The sequence below is a fragment of the Nannobrachium achirus genome, assembly GCF_963921795.1.
Source record: "Nannobrachium achirus genome assembly, chromosome: 4".
Lineage (NCBI taxonomy): Eukaryota > Metazoa > Chordata > Actinopteri > Myctophiformes > Myctophidae > Nannobrachium > Nannobrachium achirus.
The window spans coordinates 22,610,360-22,628,268 of NC_137813.1; the positions used below are offsets into that span (position 1 = coordinate 22,610,360).

At 41.3% G+C, this 17,909-nt stretch overlaps 3 protein-coding genes across 7 annotated transcripts in view; all 3 read left to right on the forward strand.

Moving 5' to 3' along the window:
• The window catches only part of LOC308283968 (myosin-9-like), a 48,879-nt gene extending 46,744 nt beyond the window's left edge, over positions 1 to 2,135 (forward strand). For both annotated transcript variants that reach the window (XM_080724480.1, XM_080724481.1), the window contains one exon: positions 375 to 2,135. In XM_080724480.1, coding sequence (XP_080580606.1) covers positions 375 to 483 — 109 coding nt within the window. In that variant the 3' untranslated portion in view covers positions 484 to 2,135. The remainder of the gene's footprint in view (positions 1 to 374) is intronic.
• A 225-nt stretch (positions 2,136 to 2,360) lies between these two features.
• On the forward strand, positions 2,361 to 11,891 carry LOC308283977 (mitochondrial glycine transporter A-like). Of its 4 annotated transcripts, none has more exons than XM_080724492.1 (8): positions 2,361 to 2,393; positions 5,288 to 5,421; positions 6,665 to 6,789; positions 7,408 to 7,492; positions 7,619 to 7,798; positions 8,070 to 8,238; positions 8,485 to 8,651; positions 10,825 to 11,891. In XM_080724492.1, the coding sequence occupies exons 2-8, from the start codon at positions 5,407 to 5,409 to the stop codon at positions 10,945 to 10,947; spliced, it is 864 nt and encodes a 287-aa protein (XP_080580618.1). In that variant the 5' UTR covers positions 2,361 to 2,393; positions 5,288 to 5,406; the 3' UTR covers positions 10,948 to 11,891. The 4 variants fall into 4 exon arrangements, with proteins under 4 accessions (XP_080580618.1, XP_080580617.1, XP_080580619.1 ...); XM_080724491.1 differs by lacking the exon at positions 2,361 to 2,393 and adding an exon at positions 3,437 to 3,686 and having other exon boundaries at positions 10,825 to 11,890; XM_080724493.1 differs by lacking the exon at positions 2,361 to 2,393 and adding an exon at positions 4,921 to 5,175.
• A 1,880-nt stretch (positions 11,892 to 13,771) lies between these two features.
• LOC308283976 (small ribosomal subunit protein uS2) lies at positions 13,772 to 17,143 on the forward strand. The gene is made up of 8 exons (XM_080724490.1): positions 13,772 to 13,826; positions 14,561 to 14,732; positions 14,948 to 15,066; positions 15,620 to 15,865; positions 16,254 to 16,382; positions 16,505 to 16,664; positions 16,763 to 16,825; positions 16,994 to 17,143. The coding sequence occupies exons 2-8, from the start codon at positions 14,600 to 14,602 to the stop codon at positions 17,086 to 17,088; spliced, it is 945 nt and encodes a 314-aa protein (XP_080580616.1). The 5' UTR covers positions 13,772 to 13,826; positions 14,561 to 14,599; the 3' UTR covers positions 17,089 to 17,143.
• The last annotated feature ends 766 nt before the right edge of the window (positions 17,144 to 17,909 follow it).

Consider the following 17,909-nt stretch of genomic DNA (forward strand, 5'->3'; position numbering starts at 1 on the left):
CTCCCCCCCTCTGAATCCAAACTTAGAAAACTGATCTAGTACAAAACATTTAAAGATTGAGAAGAAACTTAGCTGTTAAAGCATTTTACTGTGATAAGATCTTAGCCTGATTAGATAAAACCTGGGTGAAGTGTTTACATGACCTTTTCCTCTGGGTTGTTTTGTGTATCTTTTCTTTGGTTGGATGTTACTGGAAAATCATTGTCCATTTAATCTTTGAATTGATTCATTTTCCATTCATATTTTACTACCAACTGCATAATTATGTTCTGCAGTGAGTTGCTGTCATAACTAGTAAATCCTCAGTGTGGTGTGTGGCTTGAACTCACTGTTAAAGAGGGGACTGTAACGCTCTTTGTTTTTGGTCGTTGCAGGCGCGGAGACCTGCCCCTTACCATGCGACGCATCGTGAGCCGCGCCGGCATTGAGAGCGACGAGGAAAGCGAGCCCAAGGGTGACACGCCTGAGCCCAAGACTGAATGAAGAACCCCAGCATGCACTTCCTGCTCTTTGAATGCAACATGGATTGACAAGACCCAAATACTGACACCAAACATACACCCACAACCCTACTGTATGCAGAGGACACGCAAGCAAACAATACTGTATGAATAAAGAGGCAGGGAGTCTTCAGTCTAAAGGTTCTCATAACGTCTCTCCCTTAACCCTGACAATCCAAGTACACTCTACCAGATGAAGAAGCCAGTAAACGCATAAATATGCTGACAATCACCCCACTGACATGTACTTATATACACACATACACTATTTTTGGGCCAAATTTTGTTTTTTCCTCATGCTTCATTTGTGCTATGGGAAGAAAAAACAACCATGATATAGATATGAATGATATTTTTTATAAGGAAACATTCCGATGATAATAGTCCTGTTTTAGGATCTATTTTTCTAATTGAAGAAAGAAACGATGAAAGAACTATAAATAAATGAAGAAGGCTTACTGGAAGAGGACCAAAGTAATATCGCAATCTATAGAATTGTATTTTATTCAAGAAGTTTTTTATAATGGTTAATTATGAAAAGTACAACATATGGCTCTTTGCTCGCTCTCTCACCTTAGTTAACATTAAGTGCTGACATGTACCCTTTTAATGTAGTTGTCATATGTCGTATGTCGTTAGTACTGGACACGACTATGCTTGTTGGGCTTAATGATTCGATAGATACACATTTAAAGTGCATTTAACTACATGCATTCACGTGCAGCATCACACAAATTGTGCCCCGTTTGCGCATAACGAAGGTGGTGGATTGTGCTAGATTTTGCACTGACATGTACAATGGTGCCTGAGGCATTGCAATGCTGAGGCATTGTAAACCACGCCAATGGTGACAAAGTTTCACACGACTATGCACACGCTCATATAGTCACGCATCCACTATGCCGACAGGCCTTAAATACAGTTATCTACTGTGCAAGGTTTATTTCCCCTGCTCTGGACACATGCCGATTTTATTTTATTTTTCTGTATGTTTCTTTACTACTATCAATGTTTTTTTTTTATTGATGCGCAGGGTAAAACAGGGTGGTGGGGATGATCAATACTCGCAGCACGCACTGTATTCTCAGGGCACAGCTTGATGGGGTGAAGGAGGTGAAGTTTCTACACACCAAAGGGAGTTCGAAGGGAAGGTGGTGGAGGTGACTACTGGCACATTAGGACATGGGTGACAAGTGCACAGCAAAATCCTGAGTTTAATTTAACTACAAGTGTAAAACTAAATCCTTAAGTATATTCTTACACTTGTGACACAGGATTTTGCTGTCTACCATAGCCTAAATACACTGTATCCTGACAGTAAAGTGACAATGCAAAGAATCTATCATATCGGAAAATGGTAATGTTACAGGAAGAACAGATGAGACAGTGTTAGGTCTTCCCCACCGGCTGTGCTTGAGATCTGCTTTTTGGCTCACACTGCTGGAAAGTGAGAGGACTGTGTTAAGGATAACCAACCGACAACTAAAGGATCTATATGTCTATTCTTTCATGCTTAGAACCAAGAAATGAAGAGAAAAACCTGAAGTTTCTGTCTGCACCTCTGGAAGCGAAAATTGGAGAGATTTGTGAATTTGTTGGTATTATTGCAATAAAGAGGCTTTCTAAACTGCTAAATCTTGTCCACTTGGGGAGTTTGTTGCCATTTTACAGTTAGTTTATCATGGTGGTTGCTATTATGTTTTCATACAGTATCTAGGATGATGTAAAAGGGTGTTTTTTGAATTGGCATAGCATTGCCAGCAGAGGGCAGTCTGGGCTCTGTTTACTACAGGACAAGCAGCAGAGCATAAAGATGTAGCAAGTCTGAACCGGTTCTATCACTTGAATTGGTTGAATAAATGGTAAACAACTAACAAAGATGGACACATTTGGGTGAGAACGGGTTATATCTTCATATGTTTTGGGGTGTGGTATCCTAGCCTCCCTGTGTAGTTACAATCCATAATTATACTATACATTTTCAGGCGAGAACTTTAGTAAAACATTCAAATACAATTAGATTAGAGAACAGGTAGTTAAACATGCAACATTTAAAACACATTTTCTAGTATTGCAATTAATATCCACTTTATATTCGTAAATGGGAGAGGGGAAAAACATGTGGAAATGCTCGATTTTATAATCTAGGCCTATGATTAAACACTAGTTTTAACTTAATTCTTGAGTGCTTGTAAAAGATACATTGCAGCACCTGTTCTTTTCTCTGCAAATTGATAAACTGGCCGAATGACTAGTCTACAAATGTTAAGAAACAAACTCGACATGCAACGACATATGACATGACCAGTCAACCATGTGTAGCCTATATTTAAAGCAGGTTTCCAAGCTAGAAACATATGATAAATCCTTCATTACACTGAATACATGACCGCCTTCATTTAGTTCGTTGAATCAGTTACAACTTTGGAGGACATTGAGGCTTTTGATTGATTGGGGATTTTATTAGAGGTTTGCATAGGAAAAGGTACAGGACATTACAGTTCACTGGTAAGGTCAACTAAAAGGTATTACAGGACAATTAATTGTTTATCCATTGAGTTCCTAACTTCCTATTCCGATAATTCAGGCATTGAGTCAGCGTTTATTTTCAGGGCCACGTTCTCTGATCTTGTAATTGTAAATAATGTAATATTAAAAGTTTACAGCACCTGACCTGACCTGTGCTGTACAATCTTAAATGGATTGGGAATATCGCGATATGCAGCTGGGCGCTTCTCAGTCTGCTTGGAGAGGCGGAGCCAAAAAGAGAAGATCTACAAGTTAACAACGCGTCTCTCACTCATAGTGGTCTCACTGCCAGTCTGCAACTGTGTACGTGAAGATCTGCTCTTTTTGGCGCAGCGATAGTTGTGCTGTCGTTACGTAGTTAAACAGGAACCGGCCGGTTTTGTAGAACACATTCATTACCAGGAGGAGTAGAGCGTAGTAGAGGGACAGATAGTGGTTTACAGCAGGTCAGACTGGGATAGAATAAAATAGAATAGTTTTGTTTTTGTTTTAAGGATTCAGTGAAGGAGGAAACGAACCTGCACAGTTGAGCGATTTTTCTTTCTGTAACTGTAAAATAGCCACATAGTCTGAGTTATTGTTTTTCACCACGAAACATCGGATTTTCCAACTTTCTTTAATCTTCGCATTTGTCTGCCTACAAGAAACCAGCCGGCGGTAAGTCAAAAGGACAGGTGCTGATGCAGAGAATACATGGGTTATGATGATGGTCTTGTGATGATGTTACTTGTTGTTGTTATTATTATTACTTAGTCGCTTTGTCAAGTTGTCAACTCCCCCTAATTTGTCATGCGTTTCTTATTGAGTCCAATCCTGACTGGACCAGTCAGACAGCAAAGTCGGTCATTAGACATATCAAACATATCATTTTCCGAATGTCTGTCTGTCTGTCTGTCTGTCTGTCTGTCTGTCTGAGTGTCTGTCTGAAACAGCGTTTCTCCTCAGTGGCTGGAGCAATTGATCTGAAATCGCATCACCATTAGCATATGAACACACCTAACATAACTGTGAAGCCCGTTTGTCACTTTCTGGCCCTGTTACAGATGTTGTCCAAAAATCATGCAGATCGGTACACAGTATCTCTGTAGCCATTAAACGAAACGGGTATTTCTTACATTGATGCTCCAACATATTATCATGCAAGCACCAGTTAAAGTTACTTTCCATCCCTCATATACTGTGTGCACAGTGCACACCCCATAACCCACACACTGCACATCATTTTGGAGCTCATATCTTTGAACGGGTAAGGACTAGTACTAACTGACTACATGCAATAGCTAATAAGATAACACAATGTAATAACTATAATCAGCCCAGATTACATAACAATGTGTAATTAGATTAAGTCACATTGTCATAGAAGCTTTATTACATTTTTGATTACTTATTTAAATGATGTTGTTGATTTTCAACTCCCATCCCCAAGAGCCCAGTTTGGGACCCCTTTAATTCTCAGTCCAGAACCCTGTTGTCCCCAATCCAGACCTCAGCAGCCACCCAGCCTGATAAATAGATAGATCCTACTGCTACCTATACTGTACATACACACTGAGTGAGCAGACAACTGACCTATGGGCCACATGGCTCAGGACCTGTTGTTTCCCAAGGCTATTTACTTATATGAGGACATACTGTATATGATGCAATATTTTTTCGATGTTTGATGTTGCAGTAATTCTAAACCGATTAGATTTTTTGAATGTTGTAATCCAGGCATTACATTGCTAATTACAAACGAGTAACTGACTACATTTCAAAATAATCTGACACAATCCAGTCAGTCAGTCAATGACACAAACACACACACACGCACGCGCACACACACACACACACACACACACACACACACACACACACACACACACACACACACACACACACACACACACAACACGTGCATGTATTCATTTTGACAACACACACTCACATGAAATGCATTAGAAGCATGTATGTGCAGCAGGATCACAAAGCACTTGTCCTAATATGTGAGATGCTCGTTTGTGATTGTTTAATGGGCAGCTGTATCTCGGCTGGTCACAGGACACGCAGTCAGTCAGCCTGGCCCAATAGTCTTCAGTGCCTGCCTGAACTCCTATCAGTTACAGCCTAGGCAGACCTCCATGCTGCACCTCTCGCTTCAAACGTAGGGACATAACCTGTCCTCTGAGATGATTTTGTGCCAACTCGTTCTAGTCTAATATACTGTCATCACGTCATGAGATAATATTTAATTGACTTTTTGATCTTCTTTCCAGAAGTGTTCTGCAGTAGTCGCTGGAAGGAACGCTGGCAGAGTGAAGACCGACGATACATTTGGCAGAGACTGACTGCAGACTAAAGGGATAGATAAACTTGATTATTCTATTGAAGAACCATGGAACTCTCTCTGGTGAGTCTTATCGCTGGAAGAATTGAAGACATCTGTTCCACAGTGCTAGTGTTAGTTTAAATCTGAGTGTGTAAAAATGGGCACACACTCTCAATTAAACTAACACTCTGGATTTTGCTGGGTGTATGCATACATTTGGGGAAATAAAATAAAATAACATTTTATTGATATTATCATCATTTTCCAAAGCATGTCAAAAAACCTCATCATCTTAAATAGATGAGATTGAATCAGATTCCTGTGGCCCGTTACATCTAGTACAGCTGCACTCTCTCTGCCCTCGGTTCCTGTCCATCTACTCTACTCCCTGTTATCTAAATAAAGCGAAAGAAATGCAGTAACGACAGCAGGAAAAGAAATAAAGGCTAAGATGCACCAAAGGTGGGCAGAACTATGCCAAGCCTCCACTACAGAGGTTGCTTGCATTGGTCTATCGCAGCATTTCCACCTATTCAAGGCACGGGCATGGAATCTTAAGGCAAGTGATAACTGCTGTAGATATGGACATGTGGTAAATCTTGTTATATCACTGAACATTAGTCCCAGAGTAATTAAACAGGGCAAGATGCCATAACACTGTGCATTTAGTCTCAAGCGATAAGGAGTAGGAACATAGGTTATGTAGGACGAAGTGATAAGCAACTGTGCTGCACTCAGAAAGATGCTCCTGTGATCTCCATTGAGCAACCAGCAACTGGGAAAGTTACAAACATGCGGGAAAAACAGGATGTGTTTTGATATCGGCAAGTGGCCTGGGGAAGGTAGGGATGAACAGCCAGTGTTTTGTTTACAAAATAATGACTGCAATCTGTGATGTGTTAATCTGTAGTGGTGGTACCATAAAGTCCAAGAGTTGGAAATGACTTTGCAGGTAAAGCCTAACCGCACACACGTCCGATTATGTTTTAGCTACTTGTGCTGTGGTGTTGGCAGACTGCATGGAATTTCGACTGCCACCTTACAATTGGTGACTAATTCTGGATAGCACTGGAGATGCTTGGCATGTAGGACAAGACTGAGCGAGTGCTTTGCGTTTGCAGGCATCTGTGTATGATGTGCTCAAACCCAGACATCTCTGTCTATAACCTGTTTACAAATGAAATGTATTATCTTCTACTTTATTTATATTTTCACGCCAACATTGCATCAACACACGTTATCATGCCATGCTGTTGTGAAATCGATGTTAAACACCTTCTCTCTCTTCCTACCTCTCTCTCTCTCTGTCTCCATCCCTGCTCAGACCCACCCTGTGGTCAAAGCCTTCATGTGCGGCTCTCTCAGTGGAACCTGCTCCACACTTCTCTTCCAACCACTGGACCTGGTCAAGACACGCCTGCAGACACTGCATGCCGGCGTGCAGCCTGGGTGAGTGTGTGTGCTGTAAACACACCCACATGCACACACATACACTTTCTAATTGTAAACGTCAGGGTGGAGAGCTAGCTTGTGACCTCCCAACAGTGCCTGGTGTTCTATTGTCATCAACGGAGCACTCATCTCGTATCAGACAATGTACAATGTGGGAGAAAATGCAACTTCTCCAATCTCAACTTATTTCCTTTTTGTATCCAATATGCTTATATTGTATTTTACTTTAACCACTTGAGCCTATTTTATCTTTCTATTCGTCGCCTGTCTCGGACCTAACCCTTTCAGTCAAGTCAGTCAGTCAGTGAGCGCACATGGCTTCACATCCACACACAGACAGTGCCAGCGTTTGTTCATTTTGACCACACGCTCACACGAAACGCATTAGACGCACGTGTAGCAGGATCACAAAGCGCTTCTCCTAAGATGTTGAGATGCTAATCTGTCATTGGTTAATGGGTGGCTGTATCTTGCATAGTCACGGGACACCGCTGGCCCTATATTCTGCCATCAGTTTAAGACAGGCCTTGACAATACGGCCCTCACTGAACAAAATTGGGACACCAGGTTGAAAGTGGTTAAAGTGTATTTCTAACTGTTGCCTGTCTCTTCCAGTTCAGCCAGAGTGGGGATGGTGACCATGTTTCTGAGTGTCGTGCGAACCGAGAAACTGCAGGGACTGTGGAAGGGAATATCGCCTGTAAGTGGGCCCTTCTACTATCCGTTGCCACGCACATGCACCCACCCACCCCCCTACCACCCTACCCCCTCCCATATTCCCTATTACTGAAGGTCTCATGATGTATTTCCCTTACTCCTCCTGCAGTCTTTCATGAGGACCATCCCCGGAGTGGGAATCTACTTCAGCACCTACTACTCGGTGAAGCAGTACTTCTTCCAGGAGAGGACCCTGGGGGCCATGGATGCTGTGCTGCTGGGGGCCGGGGCCCGCACTGTTGCAGGGGTCTTTATGCTGCCCGTCACAGTCATCAAGACCCGCTTTGAGGTGAGTTGGGACATGATGGGTAATGATGATGTGATGCAGCCTGAAAACACCTGCTTACAGTACTTAGATGAATAGGGAAAGGCTAAATCTGTTATGCCACCAAACTGTGAACAGGGTTGTTGTTTGAAATCATGCACTATCAATGTATAGAAGCTTGGCAATACAGCTTGGCAAAGGAAAATATCAAACCATATGTATTCTGTGTGTGATGACTTTCATGATGTTTCACTGGGATTGAGGTTTAAAAACCCTGTGTGTTGTTGCATTTCAGAGTGGCAAGTATAACTACGGAAGTGTGACTGGGGCTCTGCGAAGTGTCTATCAGACCGAGGGGCCCATGGCTCTGTTCTCTGGCCTGATGGCTACTCTGGTCAGAGACGCTCCCTTCTCTGGCATCTACCTCATGTTCTATAGCCAGACCAAAGCAGCACTGCCCAAGGGTACGTTTTAACACTGAGGTTTAATTTAGAGCACATTACAAAATCACACAACAGAACAAAATAGGTTTTAACCACTTGAACCCTAGCATCCCTATTTTGGAGCGCTTTGTGAGCTGTTGATCATCTATTTTTTGAAAGATTTTGTGCCAAAGAGGGATTAAGTGGTTAAAGTTAATCATTGAGCTGAAGCAACTCAGTCTGTGTATTGTGTAATTTCAAAACGAAATCTCTTTATATTTGTTTCAGAGATCAGCGTGTCTTCCTATGCCCCGCTGGCAAACTTCAGCTGTGGCGTGGTGGCAGGGGTGTTGGCGTCGCTGATTACCCAGCCTGCCGACGTGGTCAAAACGCACATTCAAGTGAACCCACAGCTGTACAAGAGAATGACAGATGCTGTCCGATTCATCTACATGGTAACTGTCACCTCTTATATCACACACACACACACACACACACACACACACACACACACACACACACACACACACACACACACACACACACACACACACACACACACACACAAACAAAAGAATATATGTATATATATTTACTCACATATAGTATATATATATATATATATATATATATATATATATATATATATATATATATATATATATATATTTTATTTTATTTTTATTTTTTTAATAAGGAAAAAGAGAAGAATCACCTGATATACTCTTGTGGCTAGAATGTTTTAATGAGGCTGACATTTTGGTCAGAATGCCCTTTTGATTAGATAAGATAGTCCTGCTATTGACCCCAGTATGGAAAGTATGGTATCACAGCAGTAACAGCAGTAAAGTGCCATTAACACCCAGCACTATTAACTATGAGGATTAAATATTGTTTTAATAATGCACACCTCAACTATAACGATGTCGGTTGTGAATGATATACAGTATATAGATATAGTTATATTCCTTGGTGTGAAAAACAGGATAGGTACAGGACAGAGCAGACAGATAAGAATAAGATCTAATAAATAGACTTAGGGTCTGACCATAGATAACTTCACTGACTGAATATATGCACTTCTATTGAATATGAATTAATGGACTTCTATTTAAACTATCAACAGTGAATATGAGACTGATATATGTACAATCTCAGCCAGCCTTCAACATTGACGGGTCGAAACATTTTTTCCTGGGAGCAGCATATGTTTTATTTTTTTATTTTTTATTTGCTAACAGCGGAAGTGTTTTGGGAAACTCCAGCAGGGAGACTAGGCGCCGTTGAGTGACTGGTTTGCAATCACGTGTTCACGCGTGGCGTTTTTATCTACTTGCCAAGAGCTGAAATATTTATAACTGGCATTTGGAAACATTTTTAGGCGAGCGCGTCTGCCATTTTCAGCTGGGAAGAAACGCTATGGTGGACACAAAGCCTGAGTGTGTAGATAATATATACAGTCTATCAATAGTAATAAATATATAATATGACATTGAGTATACAGTCTATCAACAATGACTGTATGAGGGAAGTTTGCTATCGTGGCATGGCATATGTGAAGTAAATCATGATGATTCACTGGTATCACTAAAGAGGAGAGGCGTGTCAATCAGTTTGTTTCATTAGTGACACTGTTGGTTGTCACGTTTAACATAGTTTGAATGTAGGTCAGGTTAAATATACCCTGTATAGTATTCTACGTGGTATGTCTGACTGGATGTTCGTCGGTGGAATGAGGACAATGCAGTTAAGGCAAACCAACATTAACCCCTATATACCTATACTAGCTATTTTGAACAAATAAAATAAATAAATGAATGTATTATTCCAAAGAAATTATTGCAATTTTTCCCAAAATAGATGTGGGATTAATCTAATACAGGGGTCTTCAACAGGGGGTCCGGGACCCCTAGGGGGTCCTCAGAGTTACTACAGGGGGTCCTCCAAATCTTTGTTTGATAGAAACCTTTTTTTCTACTTTTTTTATTAACCACATGAACCCTAGCGTCCATATTCGGAGAACTTTAGCGAAAAATAGCAGATCTACAAGCTCACAACGCCTCGCGCTGCGAGGCGTTGTGAGCTTGTAGATCGGCTAGCTTTGGTGTAGAGGGGAAAAAGAGCAGACTAAGTACAGAGTAAAAGGTCAAGTTCATTAGGTAATGATGGCTCATGTGGTTACATTTCTGAAAACACAAATTGACATGAATTCAAAATACACTGATGATTGTGCTGTCAAACGATGAAACTATATCGAATCTATGAACAGGTTGTGGGGGTCCCTGCTTCATCGCTCTCTCAACTAAGGGGCCTTTGGCCTGAAAACGTTGAAGACACCTGATCTAATAATAAAATTGAGAGAGAGAGAGAGGGGGGAAATGGATAGAAATACTTACTAGAGTGAATGAGCTCAGTTTGTATATGTTGTAATATTTTCCAGGAGGTACTTTAATATACAATGTAGACTAGTTAAACCAAGGCATGCTGCTTACATAGTGTGTGGAACCTCTCATTGCAATACATTATGTTTTTTAACACCTATGTCTGTTTCTTTCTCTCTCTCTCTCTCTCCCTCTCTCTCTCTGTCTCTTTTCTCACTCTTTCTCTCTGTGTGTCTCTCTCTCTCAGGAACATGGGTTCCAAGGATTCTTCCGTGGTGCAGTTCCACGTTCTCTGAGGAGAACCATGATGGCAGCCATGGCATGGACGGTGTACGAGCAGATGATGGCCCGTGTTGGACTCCGATCCTGAAGAGGGGGAAGGGGGAGGAGGCATGCTCCGGGCGAATGGAGGAGCGGGAGAAGAGGAGAAAAAGAGTAAAAGAGATAGATGAAAGTCAAGTTACATAATGGAGACAGGGCATGCTGAAACCTACGTGTTTGCTGTTTGCTGAAGTAACATTGCATGACAGACGTCAGCAGAGGACGAGAAATGTTATTTCTCCTCTACTAGAGGTGGAGAGAAGTATTTGGCAGCTCACTGGGGAAAAGAGAGCTCAGAATGACTGACACACTACCAAGTGAAATGTGGGAGCTGGGTGATTGCATGTCTCTCTTCCCTCTGCCCTTGGTTTCCTGTGTTTCTAGAACACTCCTTTCTGAGATATGAAGTGTAGAAACGCCATGCGAAAAAAGGTAGAACTATAATGTCTTATACTACTGTATTAGATAGGAGTGTTCTCTGCCTTCTGTATTGCACTAGAAGTTGATTCATTTTCCTCGTGGCTAATGAACCGCTCCTGTTCACAATGATTAACTGAGATTGAGATTTTCCATATTTTGGAAACACTGCTGAGGATTCCTTTCTGTCAGTTTCTCTGACATTCCGTAGAGTTTGCAATGTACAGTATGATGAGCGTGACAGACTTAAGAAAGATTGCATTGGCACAGTCATTTGTTTATTAGTGCCAGTATATCTGCTAGATCAAGAGTATTAGTTTGCCATTGCACTTTAACCTCTTGTTATCATTCATACATAGTAAAATCCTCAGTGTTTATTTAAGTCTGAGTTAAATTAACACAGGATTTTACTGTGTAATTGTGTCAAAATTATGACCACTGTATTATTTTTAGTATTCTAACAGAATCTGCCCTGCTTGCTGCCTTTTAACCTGTACAGATGATTTGCCTTACAATAGAACTATGATCTTATTTTTTTTATATTTTATATTTGTTGTGATATTGTAATGTTCTTAAATATATTTTAACTTTTGTTTTTTAAAGTAAAATAAATGTACAGTATATTGTATGGAACAAGTCCTTCATTTATTGTTCAAAATGTCTATGCTTGCTTCACACATACCAAACGCAAACCCACACACAGCAGAGTACATTCTTTGTTCACTTATTGTCACTTCACCTTCCTTTACTGTAAATTGTTCACTTGAGGTTAAACATGAAAAGCTTAACTTCAGTGCTGTTATGAAATTTTTCACATGAACCTATGATCCCGTTGTGGGCTGAGTGACCAGGTCACTGTGACAAAGCAGTCTTGACATAGTTTGGCACTGGCCCACAGGCATTAACTCCAGACATTCAATCTATGCCCTAGTTATCTTCACTCATAAAGTCCAGACCACTCATAAAGTCCAGACACACAGGCCACTAAAAGCAGGTAGTCTTCTACATCAGGAGTTTATTCCCTCTGATCGTTTGTAGGATACATTGCTTTTAACTGTATTTTACAGTAGGCCTATTTTGTCTCTGGCAAAATTACTGCTTGCTGTTTGAATGGCATTGAGCTATTTCCAAGAGATACAAAATACGTAACAGTCAATTCATTGGACTGTCAGGCACATATGGCTTATCAGTACTGAGACATCAGATAAGCAAGCAGAGGGGGAGTGGTGACATGACATCAAATAGGAGCTGAGCACACTGTTGAGAAAAGCTCATATCAAGATTAAAGTATGTTCTAGACCTAGTACCTCTTGTCTTGAAATAGATAATTAGCCTAAAAAGACATGCCATACTTACTTTTTTATTACATATAATATGGAAAACCTTGGCCTATATTAACCTAGGCTATTTTTTTCCATCCTAACAATGGGGGTTCATTTAGCAAATTATTCGGTTTGTAGGACTACCTTTCTGTGTAGTATTCTAAATTTAGCACAAAGAAGGCTAGTTGATTCGTTTTGATCAATTTGAACCACACAACATTAATTGTGACATATGCTTAAATGATCCTCCCCTCTGGCATGACATTGATTAATTGATTGAATACTTTATTAGCAGTTCACATAAGAAAATCACAGGATGAACATGTAGCCTACATGTTAATTCATACTTCATAGTCTAATAGAAGAAAGGTTGATACAAGTTATATCAAATTGTGTGTGCTCTCTGAAGTCACAAGAATACCAGAATACAGCCTACATTATTTATGATTATGGTGGTGACACAGTTAGTTACACACACTTTTGTACCTGAAAAATCAACAGTAGGCCTGAAATGGAAATAACATGTTATTTCAGTTGACACATCGCCCAGTTCCCTCCATTAACTTTATTTGTAAGACTCAATGTCCCCCATAATGTCCTCGACCTTATCCCAAATAACCGTTAGGTCAACACCAAGCAGGAACAGCCTACTTAATAGCTAAAGCATGTTCCTCTGTTCTTTCCTTATGTCTTTCAAAGCTCAGGGTGCCACGAGGCCCTCCCATCCCATGGCTTATTGGCACCCAGCTTTACTTATGCAGTTTACAGTTAATTAAATTCTCTTCAACAATTTATTTAAATATATTTCTCGATATAACGCTGTGTCACTGTGTACATATTGTGACCTTAACACAGACCCACTATCTCTGGCAAATAACGTTGCAACACAGGCCACTCTTTAACCGAGAAGTCAGCGTCTCAGCATTGTCTTAATATGGTCTTTCCATCCCTATCTCCCCATTGTCTTAATATGGGATTCCCGTCCGACCTCTGGTTACCTTCATCAATAAAACAAAAAACTGTGAATGTGAGACAACAGTGCCCTCTGCTGACCACATGCCAGAATGACAGGCACTTGCTATTTAAACGTCATTTCCTCCCACCGTGCCTTGGTATAAATGCAACGTCATTTCCTCCCGTCGTTCTTTTCACACCGAGTGCCCAGAAATCCATACGGCGTTGTCTCGTGGTGAGTAAAAAAGTGGACTTTTTACGTGTAAAAGCATTCACATTTCACCCAAAAAAGTCAGATAAGCACAGGAAATTCAACTCGTTATATCATACACGTACATGTTTTAAAGCAACTGTTCAAATTACGCCAATTTACCAATAAAAGTAGAAGCTAATGTAGGTAGCTATCTGATAGCTGCGGACATGCGCCCCGCTCTTAGAAGCGCGCGGCTTAATGTTAATCATAGACGCCTTTCTCGTAGCCAGTGATTTGATTGAATATTTTATTAGACAAATGTAGATCAGCACAAGTACAGTCACAACAAAAGTAGTACAGCACAACTCAATTGCAGTCAAAACACCCGGCCTAAAAGGAACTCACCAAAAAGTTCTGTTGGGGGCCTTTTAGTGTTGTGGCCAAACTTATTGACCCTGAAGTGTTCCTAAATAGCTGTTGGCAAAATGGCAACAATAAAATTACACTAGTTCTCAGAAAATGGGGTTGGGAGACCCCACATTGTTCCCAGCTAAATTATTAGTAGCTGGGGACCAAATGGACTTGACCATCCTGAGGGTACAAAAATGGGGTGAGAGTAATGTTGGTCTGTGGGCCGAATACCTACCAAAATGGAGGTCCTTGAAACCAAGTTTGAGAATCTTTGCAATAAACTACTTTATTGATTTAAGCTTAGTGTCACCTATGGATTTGCTACCGACATGTAGATGGTGATGTTTTCTTGTCCTCTCTTCCAGTTTTCCCATCTAACTCGTAACGCAGGGAAAGCGGTCACGATGTCCGGAGGTCTGGATGTCCTTCAGATGAAGGAGGAGGATGTGCTGAAATTCCTCGCAGCATCCACCCACCTGGGATGTACCAACATGGACTTCCAGATGGAGCAGTACGTCTATAAGAGAAAAACCGATGGTCAGTGTTGTTGGGACTTATTCAATCTGTAGAGTAGCTCACAGAGGCACATTTAAGTACTTGGGGTGAAGTGACATACAAAAATACATATAAAGATTAAAATATTAAATGAAAAGCCCCTCAAAACCATAAAACATCTGGGCTAATTTCCTATAAGGAACACATTCGATGTGTCCTGCTGAAGTGTGCGGCTCACATTGTTCCTCCGTCTCCAGGTGTGTACATCATCAACCTGAGGAAGACCTGGGAGAAGCTGCTGTTGGCCGCCAGGGCCATCGTTGCCATCGAGAACCCAGCTGATGTGTGCGTCATCTCCTCAAGAAACACTGGACAGGTATAAACATTATTTTTAACCACATGGAATAGGGTAAAATGCGATGCAATGTGACTATACGGTTTGTGGTTAAAAGTATCCATTTTACCTGGTGTTCTTTTTTCATTATATTTTTTTACAAGTGAAGACTCAAAGAGATATACAATGGGTAGAATCGTTTTATTAGCTGAATAATGCTCTTAACAATGTTTGTTTATTTATATTGTTTCAATGCACATTATTAAAACCTGCCACTGATGTCGGTGTTTAGGTGTCGGAAGTGTGCTACAGTGATTCGGCCGGGTTTTCTTACGCCACGAGGGCTGATGTCCTGTGACTGGGGTTACTAACAACCTGTGTCACATTAAGGCTTGATTTGTGCTTGGTTGGGTGCTGAGAATACAGTAGCTGAACTAAAAGCTCACATCGCAACATGTTATGAACTTGTAGATCGCTTATTTCCGGTGCATAACACTGGCAGGTGACTAAGTATAAATAGTGTATTGGCCAGTAGTAACTCAAGTTTGAAAATAACGTATTTGCATTGTTTCTGTAACTTCCCCTTGGTCTTTAGAGAGCAGTCCTGAAGTTTGCCTCGGCTACCGGTGCCAGCACCTTCCAAGGTCGTTTCACCCCTGGAACCTTCACCAATCAGATCCAGGCTGCCTTCAGGGAGCCCCGCCTTCTGATCGTGACGGATCCTCGTGTTGACCATCAGCCACTGACTGAGGCCTCCTACGTCAACATCCCCACCATTGCTCTGTGCAACACAGACTCTCCACTCAGATATGTGGATATTGCCATCCCCTGTAACAACAAGGTGAGATGGATTGATTTACAAATCTGTTCTTAAATGTGATGTCATGTGAATGGATAAGAGGTTTTTAGTCGTCTTTTATGGTCAAGGTTTAGTGGCAAGGACAGGACATCTTGCACACAGTTAGAGCCCGGTGCTGTCTCATCAGTGCAGTGCTGGGTGCAGAATGTGTGCTACAGTATACGCAAGGCCTTCTTGTTTCCCCATCTCTCTGGATCTCCTTGGGAAGTGGGTACATAGGCCTTGCGAACAATCTGTTTCTGTTCTATATCTTAATACTTTATGTGTTTGTTTGTGGATTCATTTGAACATGTTTAAGGCCCCATCAATGCTTGTAATGACTGGCAATGGGTTTTGTGCAACATCTCATAACGAATGGTTTGTGTTCCAGGGTCACCACTCTGTGGGTCTCATGTGGTGGATGCTGGCCAGGGAAGTGCTGAGGTTCAGGGGTACCATCTCCAGGGAGCACCCCTGGGAGGTCATGCCTGATCTCTACTTCTACAGGGATCCTGAAGAGGTGAGATTGAAATGACACTGGATTTATAGTCCAGTCTATAATGACCTGTTTATTTGGCCCTGTGTATTACAGATGTTTTTGCATTCCTTGTCACATTTCATAAATATCACCGTTCCTTGCAGATTGAGAAGGAGGAGCAGGCTGCAGCTGAGAAGGCTGTGGGCAAGGAGGAGTTCCAGGGAGAGTGGACCGCCCCAGCTGCTGAGTTCACTCAGCCTGAGGTGACCGACTGGTCTGAGGGCGTGGCTGTTCCATCTGTGCCCATCCAGCAGTTCCCTGCTGGTAAGAACACATTTGATATCTACTGATAGGTTGGAATTTATAACCTGTTACTTGGGTTCAGCCTTTGCTAAACCACAAAGTATCCTGTCTCCTTATAGCGACTAGTGCTGCTGCTGCCGCCGCAGCTCCTGCCAAGCCGGCTGCAGGTGAAGGCTTCTCTGGTGAGTTTTTCAGTTAAACCTTTTAAAGTAGCTGATGTACAAGCTCACAACGACATGTTGTGGGCTTGTATATTGGCATGTTTTTCCGCATGACAGCATTCTACAATGAAGTGTAAAATGGAGCTCAAGTGTCTTAATATATATTTGAATTATTCCGTTATCTTGCAGAGGACTGGAGTGCCCAGCCTGCCACTGAGGACTGGTCTGCTGCCCCCACTGCCCAGGCATCTGACTGGGGCGGAGCCACTGCTGACTGGTCTTAGATCACTTGGATCACTGACCTTGGCGACAACAATAAAACAGCTTTTTACAGACTGACTTGTGACTTGTTTCTGTTGATTTGCTGTGAACCAAAGACCTCAGAAAATTTTGTTTTTCAGCTAAATATCGGTAGCTTTGAACTACCTGGATTATTTACATAAATGTATAGTTTCAGGTCCAGAAAGCTCCCAATTTCATATTGTTTTAGGGACAAGGCTCCCAAATCCCGAAGTGTATTCCAGGGACTCTAGGTTCCTTTAGGGGGGTCTAAATTGACCCTTACAAGTCCAAATGTAAACTGTCAGAGTTGAGGGAAGACCTTGAAATGTAAAGGTTTGAGAACCATGTACCAACTAAACAAGTACAATATCGCCAGTGTAAATCTTGTGTCAAACGTTAACATTTCACTAACCCGTTCCACTGTAGTAGTCTAAATACTTTTCATATTTGGTTCAATATGCCTAAAACCCGCACACAACTACTTTTACTTAAAATGCTATTAAAGTTAAAGCAATTTTTGCCAAATATCATGTGACCTTGACAATGGGACATTAAGTTACTAAACATTTCAATATTGACATGCAAGGTTTGTCTAACAGCTATGATTATACAACCTTAATTTAGATTTTTGAAACTATATGTCCCAGGTTGGGTTTAGGGATTTATTTTTCTTGAAAGGGATAATGACTGGTATAAAATGACGATTTATTTGTGGTAGTTTAGTTTATTTGATCATCACATATTTTCATACAGGTCATACATTCATATAATCATTGTTACAGGTGATCAAAGGGAATAGGCTGAAGCTGAAAGCTTGTGAATG

Coding starts and splice junctions, on each gene's coding strand:
- LOC308283976 (XM_080724490.1), top strand. CDS start 14,600: ATGTCCGGAGGTCTGGATGTCCTTCAGATGAAGGAGGAGGATGTGCTG. Junction 15,067..15,619: donor CCTCAAGAAACACTGGACAG/GTATAAACATTA, acceptor CTTGGTCTTTAG/AGAGCAGTCCTGAAGTTTGC. Junction 15,866..16,253: donor CCATCCCCTGTAACAACAAG/GTGAGATGGATT, acceptor TTTGTGTTCCAG/GGTCACCACTCTGTGGGTCT.
- LOC308283977 (XM_080724492.1), top strand. Junction 6,790..7,407: donor CATGCCGGCGTGCAGCCTGG/GTGAGTGTGTGT, acceptor TGTCTCTTCCAG/TTCAGCCAGAGTGGGGATGG. Junction 7,493..7,618: donor TGTGGAAGGGAATATCGCCT/GTAAGTGGGCCC, acceptor CTCCTCCTGCAG/TCTTTCATGAGGACCATCCC.